The following is a 20,359-nucleotide window of genomic DNA, read 5'->3' on the forward strand; positions in this document are numbered from 1 at the left end:
ATATTGCTCAATAAGAAAATGACCCCAAGTCACACAAAGGCAAGGACTCTCTTGATCTAATCCTTTTAAAATCTGGGATGAATTTTGTAGAACCTGAACAATGAGATATCAACTGTGGAAATTCTAAGTCTTAAAGGTTAGTATGATTATAGCAAAGAGATTATATTTTTGTTGATGCTGAGTCTCAATAAGTGGTATGATTTGAAATTACTATAAAGTAAAATTTGTGCCTGGATTTCAGATTTGCTTTTCTCTTATTTCCATATGCTCTGTCTTAAACATATGTTAAGTTGTATATTTAAGGCTAGAAGTACCAAAAACCCACATAAAAATATGTTTTCTTCATTATCAAAGGCTTCAATGCCATCATCATTTAGAAAAAAAGAGAAACAGTGAATATAATTTAAGTCTGTAAAACAGACTTTTAATAGCACCATATAGGAGGAACATCTGGCTTTCTTTTCGCAAGGTTGCATTGATGTTGTCAGTAGAGACAGAATAAAAATGCTGATATGATTGTCCAGGTTTGGGGTTTGCCAATACAAGCGTATTTCATTCATTCAGTCTTCTCTAAGTTCTAAAGACAGGTGTTGACTTTGAAGAAAAAATACAATGATATATATTTAGAATGACCCATCTTCCTCATTTAAATCTAAAAATGTGCTGCTGCAGTTGGATTTTTCTCAGGGATGCCATTCAAACCACACATTACATTGTCATCTCACATAGCCTTTCTATCTGTGACAGTGGGATGGTAGGTTAGAGGATGACAGCTCAGCACAGCTTTCATTGTGGCGTTGTGCGGATGCATGACTACCAGCGCCTCTCTTTTGTTTCAGTCAAAGAGACATTTTCCAGTGGCAAGGTTTTGGAATTGAATTTTCGTTGTCATATTTTAAAAGTGTGACAGAGACTGAACTTAAAGAAAGGAAGCTTTATGAACACTAGATTTTTTGCAGTTGCAAAAGGCAGTTTCTTGCCTTTTCCTTTCATGTTCCAGACTCTGAAGAATGTTCTGTTTACCAGCCCTGCCATAGAATGAATACTTTTCTAATAATCTCTTACTAAAGGAACAACAACTCCAATAATGCATTGTAGATTAAAGACTTTCTCATTAATTTTAAATAAGTAGTAACTGAAATTGATTTATCAAGTCATATTTTATTCTTTTAAAGAATGTTTTCATTATTTTCAAGCCCAAATCTCTACTTGTTGATAAAGGGTTCAGTATCCACTAAATATTAAACTTTCACATTTGTCAGCAAGTGTCATCAATTTTAAGACGGTTTTAAAAATATGTGTTTTGGGAAATCTGCATGAATTGTGCTGCATTGTTTTCAAATCTAATAATGTTAGTAATCAGAAAATATAGAATAATTCCTCCTGATACATAACTGGGTCTCTGGAATTTTTATTGACACACGTAGAGATAGTAAGTGGTATGCCACTTGTGTGAAGAAACACCATGTTTCTTCAAATACTGATTTCTTTGAAGGAAAGGAAAATAAACACCCACAAAATCAATTAATTAATTGGGCACTGATTTAATATTTCAGTACTTCATGACATGTTTACATGTGGTTAGGTTACTTGTAATGACCACTTCTTGCTTGTCAAACATGTGTTGTATTTAGATCTAAGAATAATAATGGACTCAGAATACATACTTTTATCTTCTCTGCCTGTTGGAGGTTTCAAGCCTGAAGCAGACCTCAATTCCTACCATCTGCTCTCTATTTGAAATTGATATCACGTTCAGTTCCTCCCTGATGCCTACTTGTTTTCCAGCTTAGAACACTTCTATCCTCCAGTTCAGCCATTTCCCTATTATGCCTAGCATTGGGCTGACATATAGGAAAGGAGACCTCTAGGATTGCTTGAATATCCGTGTCACAAAATAAGCCAGGAAGACTTTTGCCCTGGAACGATTGCCACTATTGCTTAATTACAAGTCAGTTAGCAAAAACTGAAGTGTAGTTTTATAGTTTTGTGTTTATATGTGTAGGCAAGTGAACCACTGTCTTTTATTTTATAGCTTACTAATCATCGTGTAGTTAGATTGAACTATCTCAATATTCATATGAATATCTATTATCAATATCAAGTATATGTTTTAGAGAGATGTTTGCTGCATAGATCAAATTTAGTATTTCAAACTCAGTAGTTAACATTAATTCAGCAAATATGTTTAAACACAAACTGTAGGGTGAACACTGTCCTAAGCATTTACAAAGTGGTAATGAAACAAAACGATCATGGAACTAATAGTCTGGGAAAGAAGATAGAGTTTAAACAAATACTTAAGATTTTTTTTGTTAAAAAAATTTAAAAGATTTGTTATACTGCTGAACAAATTTTGCTATCATCTGATCTAATTATATTTTGTAGTAGGATATTAGGCTAATTCTATTATTTTTAATTTAGAAAATCATTTTGTCTTTGAATATCAGAATTTGTTTTTCTGAGCAAACTGAAAATTTATTTCTATATTCACATCTGTCTATCTATATATCTTCCTATGTATTTATTTATCTATTTGTCTATCAATATCTATCTACCTATCTACATATCCATCCATCCATAAATCATCTATTTGCCCTAACACAAGACCCAATACCTGACTTGTAGATAGACCTAAACTCCAGTTTCTGGATCTGGTATTTATGTTGAATAATTACATGTAGACAATCAAATGCAAATTAAATAATCAAATCCAATCATTTTTAATTGTTTGACTCTTAAATGTACATGTCTTCAGCATTTTTGAGTTCTATGGCCAAAGAAGCAAACGGTCATTTGTATATAGAGGTAACTTATTACACATGAATAAGTAATTAGTATTCTGAAACACTATCACAATCATGTTTGTCTACTTATTTGAATGTATCTATATGCTTATCTGTGTATAAATGTTTAAACTTTGGAAGTTTATTCTTTCCGTTTGAGGGAGATTATTTCTCTAGAGATGGTTTAATATTACCTCAATTATTTTGAGTCAGTCTTGTTAGTTGAGATGTTATTTAGGCTAGGAATGTCTGTATTGATCAAGGGACAAAATTCATGTTTAGTTTCTTTTCATAGTGTGAAAAGCAAGGGATTCCCATTAAGTGCCACTGTATACTCATTGATAAGTGAAGTGACCATCTGGGTCACAGTGGCATCTATCTTTGCAATATAAATCCCTGTGGCTATATATGAAAGGCGCGTTCAGACTTGCATGTGCACATAAAAGCAGGGATAGTCTTCATGCTGTTATTGGCCTAATTTTAGTATAAACGATTTAAGGTGCTGCTTGAAGTTTTGTTCTCCTTGGTATAAATTTAGCAGTAAATGTAATCATTTGCCTGCTGCTCTAGCAGTTTAGAATGTAGAAGTGTAATGTGAAGAATTTTAATCCACATTACTTATGTGTTATAGAAAAGCATATATCTTCTGATATCATACATCTAAATATTAGTCTGTAATAAATATTCAAAATGAAATCCTGACTTTGGGGATTTGGATTCATTATTAAATATACAAATGAGTTCAGCAATTGTTTAAAATTGGTTTTCCCAAATGTAATAAAAATACCTAAAGCATAAATTTGTTGTGCAAAAGTTGAATACATATGTACGTCTTCCATTAGGACTGAATACCTGGAATGAGTTCACTAAATACTTGCTGTGCTGAAAGAAAACAGCATCACAGTAGCTAATTTTCCAGATAAAGCATTAGGTAGTTTTTTTTAATAAAATTTTTTCATTTATAATCTAGACAGTTATCTATAATTACCCTTCAAAATGAAGCTTTAAAAACTGTACATTTCTTTAAGGTATTTTTAATTGGTATTATCCATCAAGTATTAATTTCAAAACTTAAAGGAAGTTTTTAATATTTGTTTTTCTTTGAAAGAGGCTGTTAAATGATTGGTCTTAGTCTCAGATTAGCTGGGAATTTAGCTCTCTGACAAATGACCCAAAGAGCTGTGAATACTTTTAAGTAGAGATAGCTAATGAAATCATGTGCAGGCTGAATTCATCAACATGTTTTTAGGTATTAATTTTTTTTTAACCGGGGCAACAAACACTGTTTTAGAGTCCCAAAAGTGAGGATTTAATTCTTAGAAACTAAACTTAACTAGAGAGAAATCATTGCATTCCTAGGATCGTATACATTAGCAAAATGTCTCAATAAATGTTTTTCAGTGATAGTGATGTATAAGCATTCAGGGTTTCTCTTTAAATGTGCCTAAAGCAGTTTGATAAGACAAATAAATATCTCAGTGCCTAATTTCCTAGGAAAAAGACAAATGAATTGCATGTAAAAGTTTTGCTCTCTGATGTTAACAACTGAGGTTAAAATTTTAAGTCTAGAGATATTCAAGTGAAAATTAATATTTTCATGCATCATGCTTCCACACTGAGTCAATTAATTTATTCTATGTATGTCCCACCTGATTGAACAGTAGTGATATAATAAACCTTTCATTTGGATTTGTCTCACATTTATCTAAATACATAATTCAAATATGGATTAATTAATAATTAAATAATTAATAAGTATTAATTATTATTTCAGTTAGCCATTATTTGACATAATGTTTGGAGTTTGGGTTTTTATTCTGATTGTCTGTTGAGTGTGTCTGGGAGAGAGAGACTGAGAGAAAGTTTGTGTGTGTGTGTGTGTGTGTGTGTGTGTGTTGGCCTTAAGAACTTCGAAGAGTAAATCACTTAACATCTTATCTCTGTCTGCTGTAAAAGAGATGAGAAGGGATCCAGATGTTTACTTTTAGTAACCTGGCTTTTAAAAAAGAATTTATAACAGCTCCTGCTACAAGGCTTTGCATCATAGGCTCTCTGCTTCCTGTCTGACTTCATCTTCCACTTTCTTCATTGCTCAGTCTGTTCCTGCCATACTATCTGGATTACTTGACTACAGATATGCCAAAGACGCTTTCACCCCAGGGCCTTTGCACTTGTTGATTTCTCTACCAGAATTATTCTTCCCCAGATAGTCATAGTTTCCTTGACCTCCTTATAATCTCTGCTAAATGCCACCTGAACATTTTTATAAGATTACAACACCTCCAGCACTGGTCTGCCACACACATGATCATATATACTGACATTCTCTACCCCCTTGCTTTGATTCAGAATCACCTTTTTCTTTTGGAATGGATTATTCATAAGTGGTGCTGTGCACTGGGTAACACATCACACCAATTGTTCTACTATTTGTGATGCCAAGTTTGATCAGAGAAACCATACTGTAAAAGCCTGATTCATCATATTGATTATTATATATTTTTGACATGGTGCACATTAGTCTTTGATAAATTTCTTTAGTTTTGGCATAATATGTCCCAGACTCATTTTTACGTTTTCTGTTTCAAAAGTAGAATAAACCATTCAACTCCAAGGAGCATTAGACGTTTTTAGTAGATAATGGTATTTAGAGAACACATTTGGATACTAGGGGTGCAAATTGTTACTGGGTTTTCATTGCTTCTAAGCATTTTCAGCAGGTAGAACTAGGAAATTCAATAGTTTTGAAAAAATCATGAGTTTATGGTATAATTTTAATTCTGATTTAGCATTAAAGGATCTTAATGCTGAATGTTTTTGAACTTATATTTGTACCCCTTTTCTCTTACATGAAAAATCTTGGCCTTACCAATATTAAAATACTTATTTGCTCTATCCTATAATATATATAGCTACAAATTAATAATAAAATAGTATTAGTAAAATTAAGACTAATGAATGAAATAAAACATTTTTTGCTGGTCTGTTTATCCTTAAATTATATTCCGTAGTTGGTATACAAACACAATACTGTGTTAAGTCACTTGAAGTAGTTCTTTTGTCAATGTGGTTATGTATGCAGTTCATTTGTTTCAATTTATTTCCAGTTCTTGTGTCTACTGTATTTTATTTCTATCTGTCCTACCCATTCTTTGTTCTTCTGTTTCTCCTTTTCTGCTCTCTTTTGGATTAATATAGTATTTTTTTGTAATCTATTCCATCCCCTCTATTATCTTTTTAAGCTATACCTCTGTGCTGTTTTTCAGTGGTTGCTCTAGAGATAACAATGTGCTTCTTTAACTTTTCACAGTCTACAATAGTATACTAGTTTAAAATAATATATAAATATTACCATGGCCTAACTTCCATTTACCCCTCTATTTCTATGTGCTCTTATTATCATATGTTGTAGTCTACATAAGGTATAAATTCAATAATATATTATATTTTTCCTAATTTTGATATTATTATTTTTGTAATCAATAGTGTCATAAAGAAATTTTCTTTTATATATTTATATTTCATGTTTATGCACATATTTACTTCTGTTTCTCTGTATTTCTTCCTGCACATCTAGGCTTCCATCTAGTGTCTTTTCCTTCAGTTTCAAGAACTTCATTTAGCACTCGTGGTTGTTGAAGCCTGTTGCAGATAAATTATGTCAGGTTTTGCTTGTCTTAAAATGTCTTTATTTTGCTTACCTTCTTGAGTGATATTTTCTCTGGATATGGAAGTTTAGGTTGACTTTTTTCCTCCCCATTTAGCATTTAAGAGAGTTCCACTGTCTTATATTTTCCATTGTTTTTGATAAAAAGTTGGCTGTCATGCTTACAGTTGTTTTCTCTGTACAGAATATCTTCAGCTGGGGGATGATTAGGGACAGAGAGGTATACTCTTAGGATTTTCTTTGGCTTTCATAAGTTTTATTATATGTTCCCTGATAAGGTTTTCTATGTATTTATCCTGCTTGAGGGTCATTACGTTTCTTTGATCTGTAGGTTTATGCCTTTCATCAATTCTAGGAAATTCTTAGCCATTATTTTTTTCAAAATTTTCTTCCCCATTCTTTCTTCTCTCTTCTGGGACACCAATTACTCATGTGACAGACCATTAGATATTGTCCCACTGGTCTCAGATTCTCTTTAGTTATTTGTTTCTTTGTTTTTCAATTTGAACAATTTCTATTCTCCTACCTTCAAGTTCAGTGAGTTTTTCTTCTGCTATGTTCAGTATATTTTTACATGAATCAAAAACATTCTTTATATCTGATATTGCATTTTTGTCTCTAGTTTTTCAATTTTGTTCTTATTCAAAGTTTCCATATTTCTATGGAAATTCACTATATTTTTATGCATGCTGTCCACCTTTCTCATTAGAACTTTTAACATTTTTATCATAGTTATTTTAAAGTCCTTGTTTATTAATTGTAGATTTGTCTATATTAACTGTATTTTCCATTGATTATGGGTCATATTCTCCTGCTTCTTTGTGTGTACCATAATTTGTGATTTTATTCTAGACACTGTCATAAAAAATAGAGACTAATCTAGATAATATTTACCTCTAGAAAGATGTGTACCCTTCCTCTGTCATGTTGCTGATCTGTGGTTAAGCTGGGTCTTGGTTTGTTGCCGTCTTAGTTATTTTTAGTTCACTACTGGTTTCCAAAGTTTGGAGAGTAAGATCAAGGATTTTCCTTTAGCAGAGCTCTCTCTTTTCCTTTTTCTGTCTCTGTCTCTGTCTCTCTCTCCTTTACAACCCACCTATGAGCTTCTTGGTTGCAGGGGAATTCTCTTTGCTATTCAGCTACCAGGACCATACCTTCCCTATGCCCACCAACCACCACTTTCTGTACTTTGAGAGACCTGTTTCCATATTGATCTCCTGCCTATAGCCTTTGACTGGCCCTGTTCCTTGCACTCTCAGAAGGCCCCATGAGTCTTGGAGAGCTCTTTCTCAGTTCTCTTCCTCCCAAGTTTCAACAGGCTACTGACATGTGGTTCAAGAAGGCCCTGTGTCCCTCAGAGCTATTTTTCTCATTCCTCTTGCCATTCCCCAAATCTTCAATAGGCTGCTTCCTTTCCCTTAGGGAAGGCCCCATGTGTCTTTGAAAAGGTAATTATTTCACTACCCTCCTGCTTTTCTCCCTAGCCTTCAGTTGACTACTTCTTTGGTCTCAAGGAAAATGTCATGTACTATGTAGGGGTCTCTCTCAGCTTTCCTGCTATGTCTCCAGCTTTTGGGAGGGTTCTGCCTTGCACTTAGTGAAGGCAACTTTAGCCTTCATATCTTACTATTATGAAGTATGAGTTAGATGTTTCATTAAATGCCAACTATATGTCTGAATCTCAAAAAAATAAAGGTACATAGCTATTTCCAAAATAAATATTAACAGTGTGTATATAGTCACTAACATTTTGCAGATGCCATAAGAGAATGAAGAGGAAAAAAAATTTGAAGGTGAATTTATCAGGCAAACTCAGTACTTCCCTTCATGATATTAACTGAATATCCATATGGTGTGTTGTCTCCACTGTAAGGTGGAACATTTATAGGTTGAGCTTCCATTAGAAAAAAGTATATGGAACTTATATTTCAGCTCAAAATATTTCAGTTTTTTTTTAAAAGCAGAGGATAACACAGATTCTTTTATATATTATATATGTATATATATATATGTATATATATCTTTCTCTTTGTGTGTGTATATGTATGTATATATGATTATGTTTGTATATGTATATATTGCTGATAGTTGCACATAGTCCTATTATACTGTTAGTATTAAATATGTAAGGACTACTAACTTGTCCTTTTACTAAAAAAAATGAGGTAAACCTTTCAAGAATTTCTGAAATTCAGAGAGAGAGAAAGAATAGTAGGTGCCTTCTCTTCACTCTGTACCTCCAGTTGCTACAGGAAATCTTCACTCAAAGAGCCTATTGTGTTCTCAAGTCAACATTCTTTCCTGATATTTGTGATTTTCTGGACCTCTTGAATTGTCTTGTGTTTGTTTCCTTGTGTATCTGTGCTTTGTATACAATTTTAAATTTGAATCACTGTTCACTGTTGCACAAAGCATGAAGGTTTAGGAAACTCTTTTTTAAAGTGGAGATATAAATAAATCAGCTATCTGTGTTTGAAAAGTCTAAACCAAAGTGCAGTTGTATGCTTCAGCTTGTCAATGGATATTTATGAGGTGAGCATAATACTATTACAGTTATAGCAGTGAAATATACCCTGTGCAGATAGCTAGTAAAGGAGCTTGCAAATGTTAATGCCTGCAGAATTTTAATGCTCAAGAGATGGGAAATGTGGTACTTGCTCTGGCTAATGCTACTCTGGTCACAGTGAAAATGAATTGGCAAAATCAGTTTTCAAATATTGCAACAGAGTTGGGGTCTATATACTTAACCAACAGCAAATACATTGGTTCCTACTGTTGTCTAGTTTTTATCTCTTGGTTTAGTTAACTGAAGAACAGTAACAGCACTGGACATTTTTATTTTGGGCACCAACTTTCCACTCCTACTTATTATGAGACCTAAGAGAAGGTATTGCCAACAATGAAACGTCGATTAACCTCTTACTCTAATAGATACTTGGTGTTGCCTGAAAATCACTTAAGTGGAGTTAAAACTGACAGGTTCTAATTGTGAGTTTAGCCTTTGTTATGACCAGAGTTCTGTTTGTGATGTATCCTTGGTATATTCTGTTCCTTCTTTTACTGATGGAAGGTGAGTAATGGAGTAAAGCCTCTGCACAAACCTCTGCTCTAAGAGATGGATTGGGATATAAATACATTTATAGTTTATAAAGAATCATAAAATCATTGTGCTTATTTTTCCTAGCAGTCAAAGAAATGAAGTTAAGCTCTCAGTCTTTATAGACCTAGGGGATTTATTCTTGCAGAAGAACTTTTGGGATTTTATGGAATAGTATAGTTTCAGCATGCTTTCATGTATAAGCTTCAAATTCATATTAATTATCTGTATTAACTTAGTTAAGATTAAATTCAAATTAATCATCATTTGACATCAGCTATCTGAACAGTACCTCAGTAAGTCCTACCAGAATAAGAAAAGACAACAAAGAAGGGAATTAGACATGATATGATCTTTTGTATAAGGTAGAGGTTGAGGTAATACATTTGTTGGTGGGTTTTAAAGGTTTAGATGAGTGTGGAGTCTTTGTGATTAAGAAAGTTGAGAATTAAGAAATATATATTAGTTTCTGCTTACTTATACCTAATCTACCTATAGAGAAATATTGAAAAAAAATATACAATAAAACTTAAGGATAAAAATATAGAAATAATCATGGGCTAAAGTTAAGATAGCTATACCAGAAAATGTACACTAAGAGTAGCAATGCTTTTAGAACATGATGTAAATCTGAGCTTTTTGAAAGTCAAGGCACAAAGAGAAAGGCTGAGTTACATAATTGGCATTATATAATAAAAGGGAAGCACGTGAGCTTACCAGAAGTGACATGCTTTTTCCTAGCTAGCTCTGAACTCTCAGAATTGATCCCTTAATATCAACATCCTCAATAGCAATTTTCCAAAATACAAAATTCTCTGTATGTAACCAAAATTCATGTGAGTTCTAGATATGACCAAAAGTTGATAAGGGATGTTGAAAGGGATAATGCTGTAATGTTGAAAGGGATAATGACCAAAAGTTGAAAGGGATAATGCTGTAATGTTGACATAGATTTATTTAGGAAGGTATTTCTAAAGAAAAGTAAAGAAACCAAGTCCAGGTTTATTGATAGTTTACTGGTGATCTGGCTTCACATAAGTAGGAATAGCTTGAATAATAGGTATCAAACCACATTTTTAGGGTCAACAAAAACAAAATATTATACTGAACTGCAATTTTAAAGGGTAGATGAGAGTGCATCTTCTTGGTTTGGATTAGGGGAGGCTTGCATGTGCCTGCTTGCTCCATTCTTGTGCACCATTCCAGCCATAGTGGTCCCCGATGCACCTTGTAGAACCCCCAGGACTTCATGGACTATAATATGAAAAACAAAAAAACCACTGACCTAGAGAAATCGATGGCTAACATTTCACTTAGAACCTCACCTTCAAAGATAGTTTTGCCAACTGATCTGGAGAGAAAGGATTCAAAAATTATTACTGATAAGTGCCTGAGGTATAAATATTCTATGTTGTTGATTGAGTGCAGATATATATGTGTGTGTATATATATATATATATATATATATATATATATATATATATATATACCCTAGATACTGTGCATGTCATTAGAAAGTTTGATGTTGTATGAAAATTAAAGATTTACCTTATATTTTTGTTTAAATATAGTCAACTCCAGTATGCACAGGGCTTGAGGTAAGCCATGTGTGCACATGTACACGCACATGCGTGCATGCATGCACACACACATACTTTTTAAAATAAGATTGCTGATTGCAGCCTGGACAAATGCTTGAACAGGCATTTTATGAAAACTCTTAGAATTGTGTACCATAAAAATGAAAATGCTGACTGTGGATTATAAAATTTATTAATCAGTGGCTTCTGCCATACTCACACACTCTTGAGTAGAACTGCATACACGTGGGTTCATCAGAATATTAACTGTAAAAGACAACCTAAAGACAAGTAAATGAGTTGACCTATGGGAACAATGAATGCTGAAGAACTTTGGTATAGTTGGTAGATGGTGGTGATTCCTGAGAGTAGTCAATTGGTTCCTGTAATGACTTTTTTTTTTTTAATTCATTTTTTCTCACTTGTCTTTTTTTTTAATACATATTTTAATTAATTAATTAATTAATTAATTTATGGCTGTGTTGGGTCTTCATTTCTGTGCGAGGGCTTTCACTAGTTGTGGCAAGCGGGGGCCACTCTTCATCGTGGTGCACGGGCCTCTCACTATCGCGGCCTCTCTTGTTGCGGAGCACAGGCTCCAGACGCGCAGGCTCAGTAATTGTGGCTCACGGGCCCAGTTGCTCCGCGGCATGTGGGATCTTCCCAGACCAGGGCTCGAACCCGTGTCCCCTGCATTGGCAGGCAGATTCTCAACCACTGCGCCACCGGCGAAGCCCCCCCTGTAATGACTTTTAAAAACATAAATATAGATGTGTAGAAAAGACTGCATTTTTGCTGATTGAATTTGGTCTTTGAAAACTTATTTTTAAGCTATCAAATATATAAATATACAGAAAAGATATAAAATAGAATGTAAGAAATAATATGCAATTCCACTACTTATAGCATGTTTGGTGTAGTCTCTTAGTCTTGTCTTTTACTCTTTTGATATACATTGCATAATTATAATTACGTATATATACAAATTGGCATTTTTTCACTTATCATTTCCCTACATCTTTAAAATTTTTTTTAATTTCTATTTTAATGGCTACATAACCGTTAGATAGTTAATCATAATTTAATTATTCTCTGATTATGAGACAGAAATAAATATTAATTTACTGATTATATTTTTCACATTATAAAAACCCCATGGTAAACATTTTGAAATCTTTGTCTAGATACTTTACTTTACAGATACTTTGCTGAATTCCCGACATGAAATTACTGAGTCAAGGAATATAAGCTTTTAAAGACTATTATTACATATGTTGCTTATATATAGTTTTTGCCAATTTATATTTTCCCTAGCAATGCATGAGAGTTCTTTTCTTGCCACAGAAGCTCACTAATTAGGTAATGTGCTCAATATAAGGTTGCATAAGATGGTTTACATTCAATGGGAGGCAGTTTTATTCCTTTTAAACCATAATTTTTATTAGGCAAATAAAATGTCATACCCAGATTACAATACAATGATGTCAATTATTAATATATAAATAATTCTAATATTCTACAGCTTATTTTAAGCAGGTAAATATGCCAATAGTAATCTTGTTTATAGTTAATTTGCCTGGTTGTTTAATATATTGAGAAGGTAAATTATAACCTGGTCAGTCATTATCTGAATTATCACAATTTTTAAATTAATGTACTTTAAATGTACTTGGCTATAATCTAAAGTCAGTAGTTAAATTCTATTTGTTCTACCTAAATTTAATTTTTTTAATATTTAAGAAATTTTACTCCTAATCTCTGTCATACAAAATGGATAAATTTTACAATTATTTCATTGCATCCAAGGAATTCTATATTCCCAAGGCAAAAGAATGGAATACATACATAGTTCATTTTTAAACTAATGCAGTCCTAAGGATACTCATTTAATTCAATTTTACATTGACTATATGTTCTTATTGTTGAGATTTATGACCTAGTGACTTATACGGCATGATACCAAATTCAAGTTGGTTGAAGTGATTGCCTAATTGAATAAATAATATGGGCATTACCTAAAGCATCATGACAACAGTATACTTTGATTTTACCCATAATTTAGATGCATGATTAGAGCATGATTTTAAGTCAAGAAAATTATTTTTAAAAATATTTAATTAAAAATTTGAAAATATAGAGAAAATTAATGTTATTTCTCCACATCAATAATTATGCTTTATATTACATGTTTTATTATTCCCTAAACACTTATGCCACCTGAATTCAAATTTTTTGAATTATTTTGCAAAATATAAAGCAAACATAATGTTACACATTTGTTTTAACTCTTACTAGCAGAAATCTTGTGTTCATTTGTTTTAGCATATTACAAGTTTAGTGGTTTATTTTAGAGACTATATAGTCCTGTTACCTGATACTAGTATTAACCTCTATATAGAGAATAAAGTATTAAAATTATGTCTCTATGTATATTTCTGTATATTTAGGTTGCATTGAATGGTTTATTATTAACCTATTCAATTAACTTTTTAAAAATATTCAGAGCTTGTATTATTTGTAATTAAAGTGAAATAGTATCAGAAAAATAAACACTATTACTACTAATATTTTCCATTCTGTACCAGCCGATGATGAGTTGTATGCTCAAGTTATTTTACATTGCTTTACTTGTTACCTTGATAACATACCTTTATTGTATAGGCATTGTAAGCACGAGGATATGGCAGACCTGTAAACCCTGTCATATCCCATTTCCTGTGAATAAAAATTGCTCTGCTGTGTTCTGGCCTAGACTGCTTGCTATATCAATGGCAGCCTAACATTCTTGACCTTAAACATAATTGGCATTATATTGATGCGTTTTGTAAGATAGTATTGAGCAGTATTCAAAGGGCCACAGACTCCTAATCACAGCCACTTGCAACCAGGGTATGTTGCCTTGATTTTAGAATATTCTGGTAAGTGGATGGTAGCAGCTAGCATGAAATAATCCCCTGGGAGTAAGGTGCCTGATGGAATACTAAATAAAAATTTCCTTTGGCCAATAGTTTCTTTTTTTCTTGATTATTCTTTATCTATCTTTTCTCTTTAGAACTACTCTTTTCTATTTTCTCCATATTATCTTCTCTCCTTTTCCACTGTTGTATTTTTCTCCTTTGTAATCTCTTTTTTCCTCTCTCAAATTCATACTTTTTCTATCTTCCCATTTTTAAGGTCTGGCTCCTCCCCCAGTAGAGGTCTAGTCATTACGTATTAATTCTTTTATACATCATTCATCCATTCACTTGTTTCTAAGTGAGTATTTATAACACGTCTGCTCTATGTTAGACACTGTGCAATGACATCGTAGAGGGGAGATGGATAGTAACTATCTGCTTTTTAATTGCAAGTTTACTATGTGCCAGGTACTGTTCTAAGTGCTTTATAGATCTATATTAATAGACTTAATCTTTATAACAGTCCTAAGAATAGGTCCAATTTTTTAAAATTGTGATTAGTCACTTATTTCTTTATTTATTCATTTGTTTGTTTGTTTTTGGTTGCGTTGGGTCTTCATTGCTGCACGTGGGCTTTCTCTAGTTGTGGCGAGCAGGGGCTACTCTTTGTTGTGGTGCACGGGTTTCTCATTGCGGTGGCTTCTCTTGTTGCGGAGCATGGGCTCTAGGCATGCGGGCTTCAGTAGTTGTGGCACGTGGGCTCAGTAGTTGTGGTGCACAGGCTCTAGAGCGCAGGCTCAGTAGTTGTGGTGCATGGGCTTAGTTGCTCCGCGGCATGTGGGATCTTCCCGGACCAGTGCTCCAACCTGTGTCCCCTGAATTGGCAGGCAGATTCTTAACCACTGTGCCACCTGGGAAGTCACGAATAGGTCCAGTTTTTAATCCCCATTTTATTGATGAAGAAACCATAAGTTGTTCATGGTCACAAGGTTAATAAATAACAGAGCTGGGATACATATTCAGGCTTTGGAGCTGTCAGATTTAACCACTGTTACTTTTCCTTTTGATCTTGAAGCAAACAATTATGGTGTAATGTAGTTTGGCTGTGGTAGAGATGCAATTTGGGGGAAGGAGCTCCATGACTGGGAGAGCTGGGAAAGGCTTAACAGTGGAAGTAACTTTGGAATAGAACTCCTCTAAGTTACCAACTTCTAAATTCCTGTAAAATAAAACATTATCACATCTTGATAAAAATGAAAAACACTGAGTCCATGATCAGGAGGTGAGGAGATATTTCGTTGTTTTTGTCAATGTGTGTGCTAAAACACGGGGGTGTATATTGCATGTACCAGGGTTTTTAGGTACTTGAATCAATAGACATGCGGCAGCTGATGATTAATACTTAATCCCAAGCTTTGGAAGAGCTGAAGTAAAGACCTCAGGGTCAAAATCAATAGGGCTTTCTTCATTTGAGTTGCTAAATCTTTAATGAAACCACACTAAATGAAATAGAAAATAATTTAGGTCTGGAATAATTTAGGTGTTGAAGTGATTTTGAGAATTCAGGTGAACTATGAATTTCACTTTTTAAACCCTCCAATTGCATAAAATAAATGAATCAGAGTCACCAGATTAATCTGGTGTGTGGAACAGAAATGGTCCGAAAAAGAGCCTTATATCTAAATCTAGTTAATTAGTGATAAAATGCAAATAAAAGTAGAAATTCATGGTAACTTCTTTTCAAAATTATGCAGAAGAGAAAAAACTTCTACTTTTTGGGCCCATAATAAATACACAAGAAAAATGTCATTAATGCATATCTTTGTTGTCAAAATGTTATTCCTCATATATTTCCTCATATATTTGTTTGATTCTGGAAAATTGCCAGAAGATAATATTTTTAATATTTATCACTGTTTTAATATTCATAGTTAAAACCTATTTCTCATTGTATGTATAGTTATACTATCACACTGTCATGGCTTAGAAAGACTGATTTACTGATTTGCCCAAATATTTATTAATTATGTCATTTTCCTGCCCTCTGAAAAAAATTTTTAGGAAAGGGATATATCATGAAAATAACATTTTTAAATGTTTCCTTGGCACTTGATGCCAAATGTAGCTAATCTGGAGAAGAGCATCTTTTCACTTAATATTCATTCTAAAAATCTTCTTTGAAGGTTCTAGGTAATACAAAAATACAGTCTGAGTACATGACCTATGACCATTGCATTACCAAGGAATTTTTAACTCATTCTAAGGTAGTCTTCTCCATGCTTTTCTCCCACTTCCTTTTGCACAGATATTATTTGTAGACGTAAGACACAAAGTAATAAATTTGACAATTATAGTAATAATGTTACCTCCAAAATTATTAGAAGACAGATAATTTGATGAATATTTGCCTTTTAGGCAAGAGTAAATGTAAACTAGTTTGCTTTTATGCTTTTCTGTGTTTTCATTAATTTCTGAAATTTCCAAATTTGTTGAACAGTCGCTTTTGAGAGGAAAATAGACCAAAATCTTGTTTTTACATTCCAGGCTTTCTTCTCCAACAATATTTGTTGTTCCTTTTGAATGTACCATTTACTCTGGATGTACCAGATATTTGAAACAAATGTATTGTTCACATTTAGAGGGAAATAAAGAGAAGTTCTAAAATATGAAGTTAGAGAGCAGATATTATGAGAAATAGGAAAATCTCAATAGGGTGATGATCTGGACCCTAAAGTAGAAAGCAATATGCTACCTTTTGGCTTATTAAGGAATCTAGACATGATTTATATAGTATATCTGCAATGTCATACCAAGGAGAGGGAAGAAGAGGATCTTTTATTACTAATTGGAAACTTTATTTTCAACTAATTCTTAGATTATTTATGATTACATATGAAACAATGTGTTTCCACAAGCTTCATTGAACTGCTAAGGAATTGGAATGGCAAACTCTCTTTGGAAATGTGGAATGCAAATAAAGTCACCATTTATAGAGACCACATAATGGTGGTGTGCAGTTGTGAGAAATGATCAACAACAGTGGACAAGATTGCTAATAAATCTCTTGCAAAAGCCTATTATAAAATGGAATCACAAAGAGATGGCATCTCTTCCCTTTCTCCCTGACTTCTTATCCTCAATCTCTTACAACTTCTTAAATACACTTCTCATGCATACATTTTAGAAGCACCAATTTTATATCAGTTTTAAAAGCACCAGATTGTATAAATGGGACACTTCCATTTTAATACACTGTAGAAACATACAGGGTTGTGGCTTTGATATTTTTATTGCTCGGATAGTAATGCTATTCTTTAAATAGCAATAACAAAGTTCTGTTTTCTGTAGTGCTTTTTTCACTCTAATTTTACCATACCATTGTGTAGGTGAACTTGCTGTGGAAAAGATCTGAATGAACCATCATGCTTTGGCCCAAAGAAAAAACCTTATGACTTCATGTTTCATCCTAACATTGACCTTACCTTGGGTAATCGTTTGTTATATCATATTAGGAAAACTAGGTGTTCTCATGCTTTTTTTAAATAATTACTTCTGTATTTCAATAAGGATTTGTTTCTTTCCTAGGGCCGGTGCATAAACTTCTCCCGAGTTCCCGCTCAGTAAAAGGAAAGCAGGAAGACCAAGAGGTACGAAGATGGTACATCTTCACAATGCCGATTTCCAACCAAAAGAAAACAAAGTGCATTTCAGAAGTTTTTGGAAGAGCAGCTTTATTCCTCTCAGTCAGGAAATGTCTTCTCTGCCTTCTGCTTTGCTTGCATCAAACATTTTCAAACTCTTGTTCTGCCATCTACATGGGAACTGATGAAACTCAATGGTAACACATGATTCAGGACATTAAAAATAAAAAGGAACTTTAATGTACATGCTGTGGTTTATACAAGAAAGTTTTTTTGAATGTGTAAAAGAGGAAAAAGCGAAAACAAAAGCATGAAGATGATATCAAAATAGGGAGCACAAAACAATTGGCCCTGGTGAATCTTTAATGGAGAAAGGAGCATTTTACATGGAAACATGGCACTTGTGTGTTTACATGGCAAGATTGTTAGCCAAAGGCAGAGTATGAAATCTCCCACCAGGCTAAGCAAATAAAGGAGTCTATTGCCTTATAGCTGTGTCAGATCACAAAATCCTTCCAAGTCCCCTACCACGATGTGCCTTCCGGGAAGCTTCTGACTGGAAAATCTTGTCATTCTAACACTGAAAAGTGCACACGTATGACAAAATGTAGACAGGATGCCTCAAGGTATCGGTAGCAAGCAAGATTTTGCCCTTTCGTTTTTGAAGGCACCTTTCTTTCATTATGCACTTGGGAAAAGAAGAAAATTAATAGAGCATAATTCCACAGGAAGACGGCCTCTAACCAGAGATCTTCAGTGGAGCTTAATGGACTCATGATTTGAGAACTTGTCCCTGGGATTGGTAGATTTACCCCTCTTTCTATGTTTAGGGCTTGGTAGTACATAAAGCAGTAATATCTGTAAACATACCTAGGAGTTTGTTTTGCTTTTAATTTAAAGGAAGCAGTAACCACAAAGCTTCCGCTCAGGGTATTTTCTTCCTCCAAGTCTCCAAGGGCTCTTCAGCGTCACAAGCCAGCAACTCTCTTTGCATGAAAATTTCAAAATTTAATTAATATAATTAAAGGCAACAGCAAGCAGCAGCCTGTGAAGATTTTGCTCATCTTTTTTATGCCTTTTGACATTGAATGACCTATTACTGTATGCGCATTACTTGGATTTTGAGGGGCACTCTACCTTGGTTGTGATTCAGTAGAGAGAAAAAAAAGGCCTCCTCTCCTCAATTTATAAATTAAATTTTCAGGAGGGTCTACAACCACAAAACATCGAAAATGTATGTATTATAATTTTTTTAGAAAAACCACCATCGTGTCACGTCAACGATGCCAAATTATGTTAGCGTGAGCGGAAACACTGTGGGGGAGGAAGGAGGCAGCAGCTGAAGAAAAAAACTCAAATGATCTAGTCACTTTCGATACTGTACTTCAGATGCGAAATGGATATTCGACTGGAAACCTGACAAAGCGCGCCTGCTTTGATGTGAACTGGTATAGACAATGACCAGTGGCTGGGTCAGTGGGATGTCTCTCTGCGAGCACAAAGGCTTATCAAATGACACTAAAAATAAGTTCAACAACCATCACATTGGAAGGGAGAAGGCGAACATTTCATGTTTGGCGGGCATGTGAGTGCACAAGATGGAAACAGTGATTTGGAGCATCCCAGTATAATTACCCCCATGCGCGCTTAATGGAAATTTCAAAGGATGGGAGTGATTCTGATGGTTGGTGTCCAGATTTGTTGCACTGCTCCAATAAGCCTTGCTCACACACACAAATTTTTATACATAGATATATGTATACATATATATCCTCTAGCTTGAATCTTTTGCTCAAGTTTATTTATGTCACTGGCTGGCTGGATCCAAAGTCATGTGTCTACATATTCATAAATAAAATTTTACCTGTGCCTCGGCTACCATTTTTCTTTAAGCCCACATGAACTCAAGCCTTGTTTGGTTGAATATTTAATTGTCTTGATTAGTTTCAGGGACAGAATTGTATCCAGTTCCAAAATGTCCATTATGTTCACAAATGGCAGTGTTGGTACTAATTATCCATGTTTGCAAGTGTGACTTGGAAACCAGATATATACCCATTGAGTTCTTGTAGGCCATTGTTCTACATTTGCATCTGGGTCAGGGCCTACTGCGATTTTCTTAAATTGGCACTTCATTTCCAACCAGTGCACACCCCGAATTTAAGAGCCTCAAGGGTACTACAGAAGCTAAGGCTGTTTCTTTGGTAGTTCCTTTGAACTTGTCTAGTATCATGGCATTTGTATGATACTTTTATTTTGTACATGAGCAGTGTAAGTAGACCTTTGCCCTTAAATGGCAAAATAGCTTTCTGTAGATTGTAATGAAAATGGATTTCCAGTTCTGATACCACTATGAAGAACTCTTAGTGAAGAGGGACTGAGAGTCAATGGTCATAGGCAATGGTCTATGTATAGACTAAAAAAGTATCATTCATAAAGTTCAAAGACAGATGGAATTTTATTGCACTTAAATATATGAACCAGATCTAGGTTATAATTTTCTCTGATTATGCTAACTAGCAAATTGAGAAGAATTTGCTTTAAAGAGTACTGTATTCTCACCAAAGGACTAAATTGGACACCGCTACACTTTTCAACCAGGAAAATGAAAGGTTAAAATAAAGCCATTTCTATAAGTTTAGTAACATTTTATATTTTATATAGAGAAACAGTTCCTGTTTAATTTTTTGG

General features: G+C 33.8%; 1 protein-coding gene across 1 annotated transcript in view; it reads left to right on the forward strand.

Annotated features, from left to right (window-relative positions):
- The window catches only part of ANTXR2 (ANTXR cell adhesion molecule 2), a 154,600-nt gene extending 135,063 nt beyond the window's left edge, over nt 1-19,537 (forward strand). The window contains exon 17 of the mRNA XM_007165603.3: nt 17,613-19,537. Within this exon, the coding sequence (XP_007165665.2) occupies nt 17,613-17,651 (39 nt within the window). The 3' untranslated portion in view covers nt 17,652-19,537. The remainder of the gene's footprint in view (nt 1-17,612) is intronic.
- Nucleotides 19,538-20,359: the final 822 nt, after the last annotated feature.

The sequence above is a fragment of the Balaenoptera acutorostrata genome, chromosome 5 (assembly GCF_949987535.1).
Source record: "Balaenoptera acutorostrata chromosome 5, mBalAcu1.1, whole genome shotgun sequence".
NCBI classification, from domain to species: Eukaryota; Metazoa; Chordata; class Mammalia; order Artiodactyla; family Balaenopteridae; genus Balaenoptera; species Balaenoptera acutorostrata.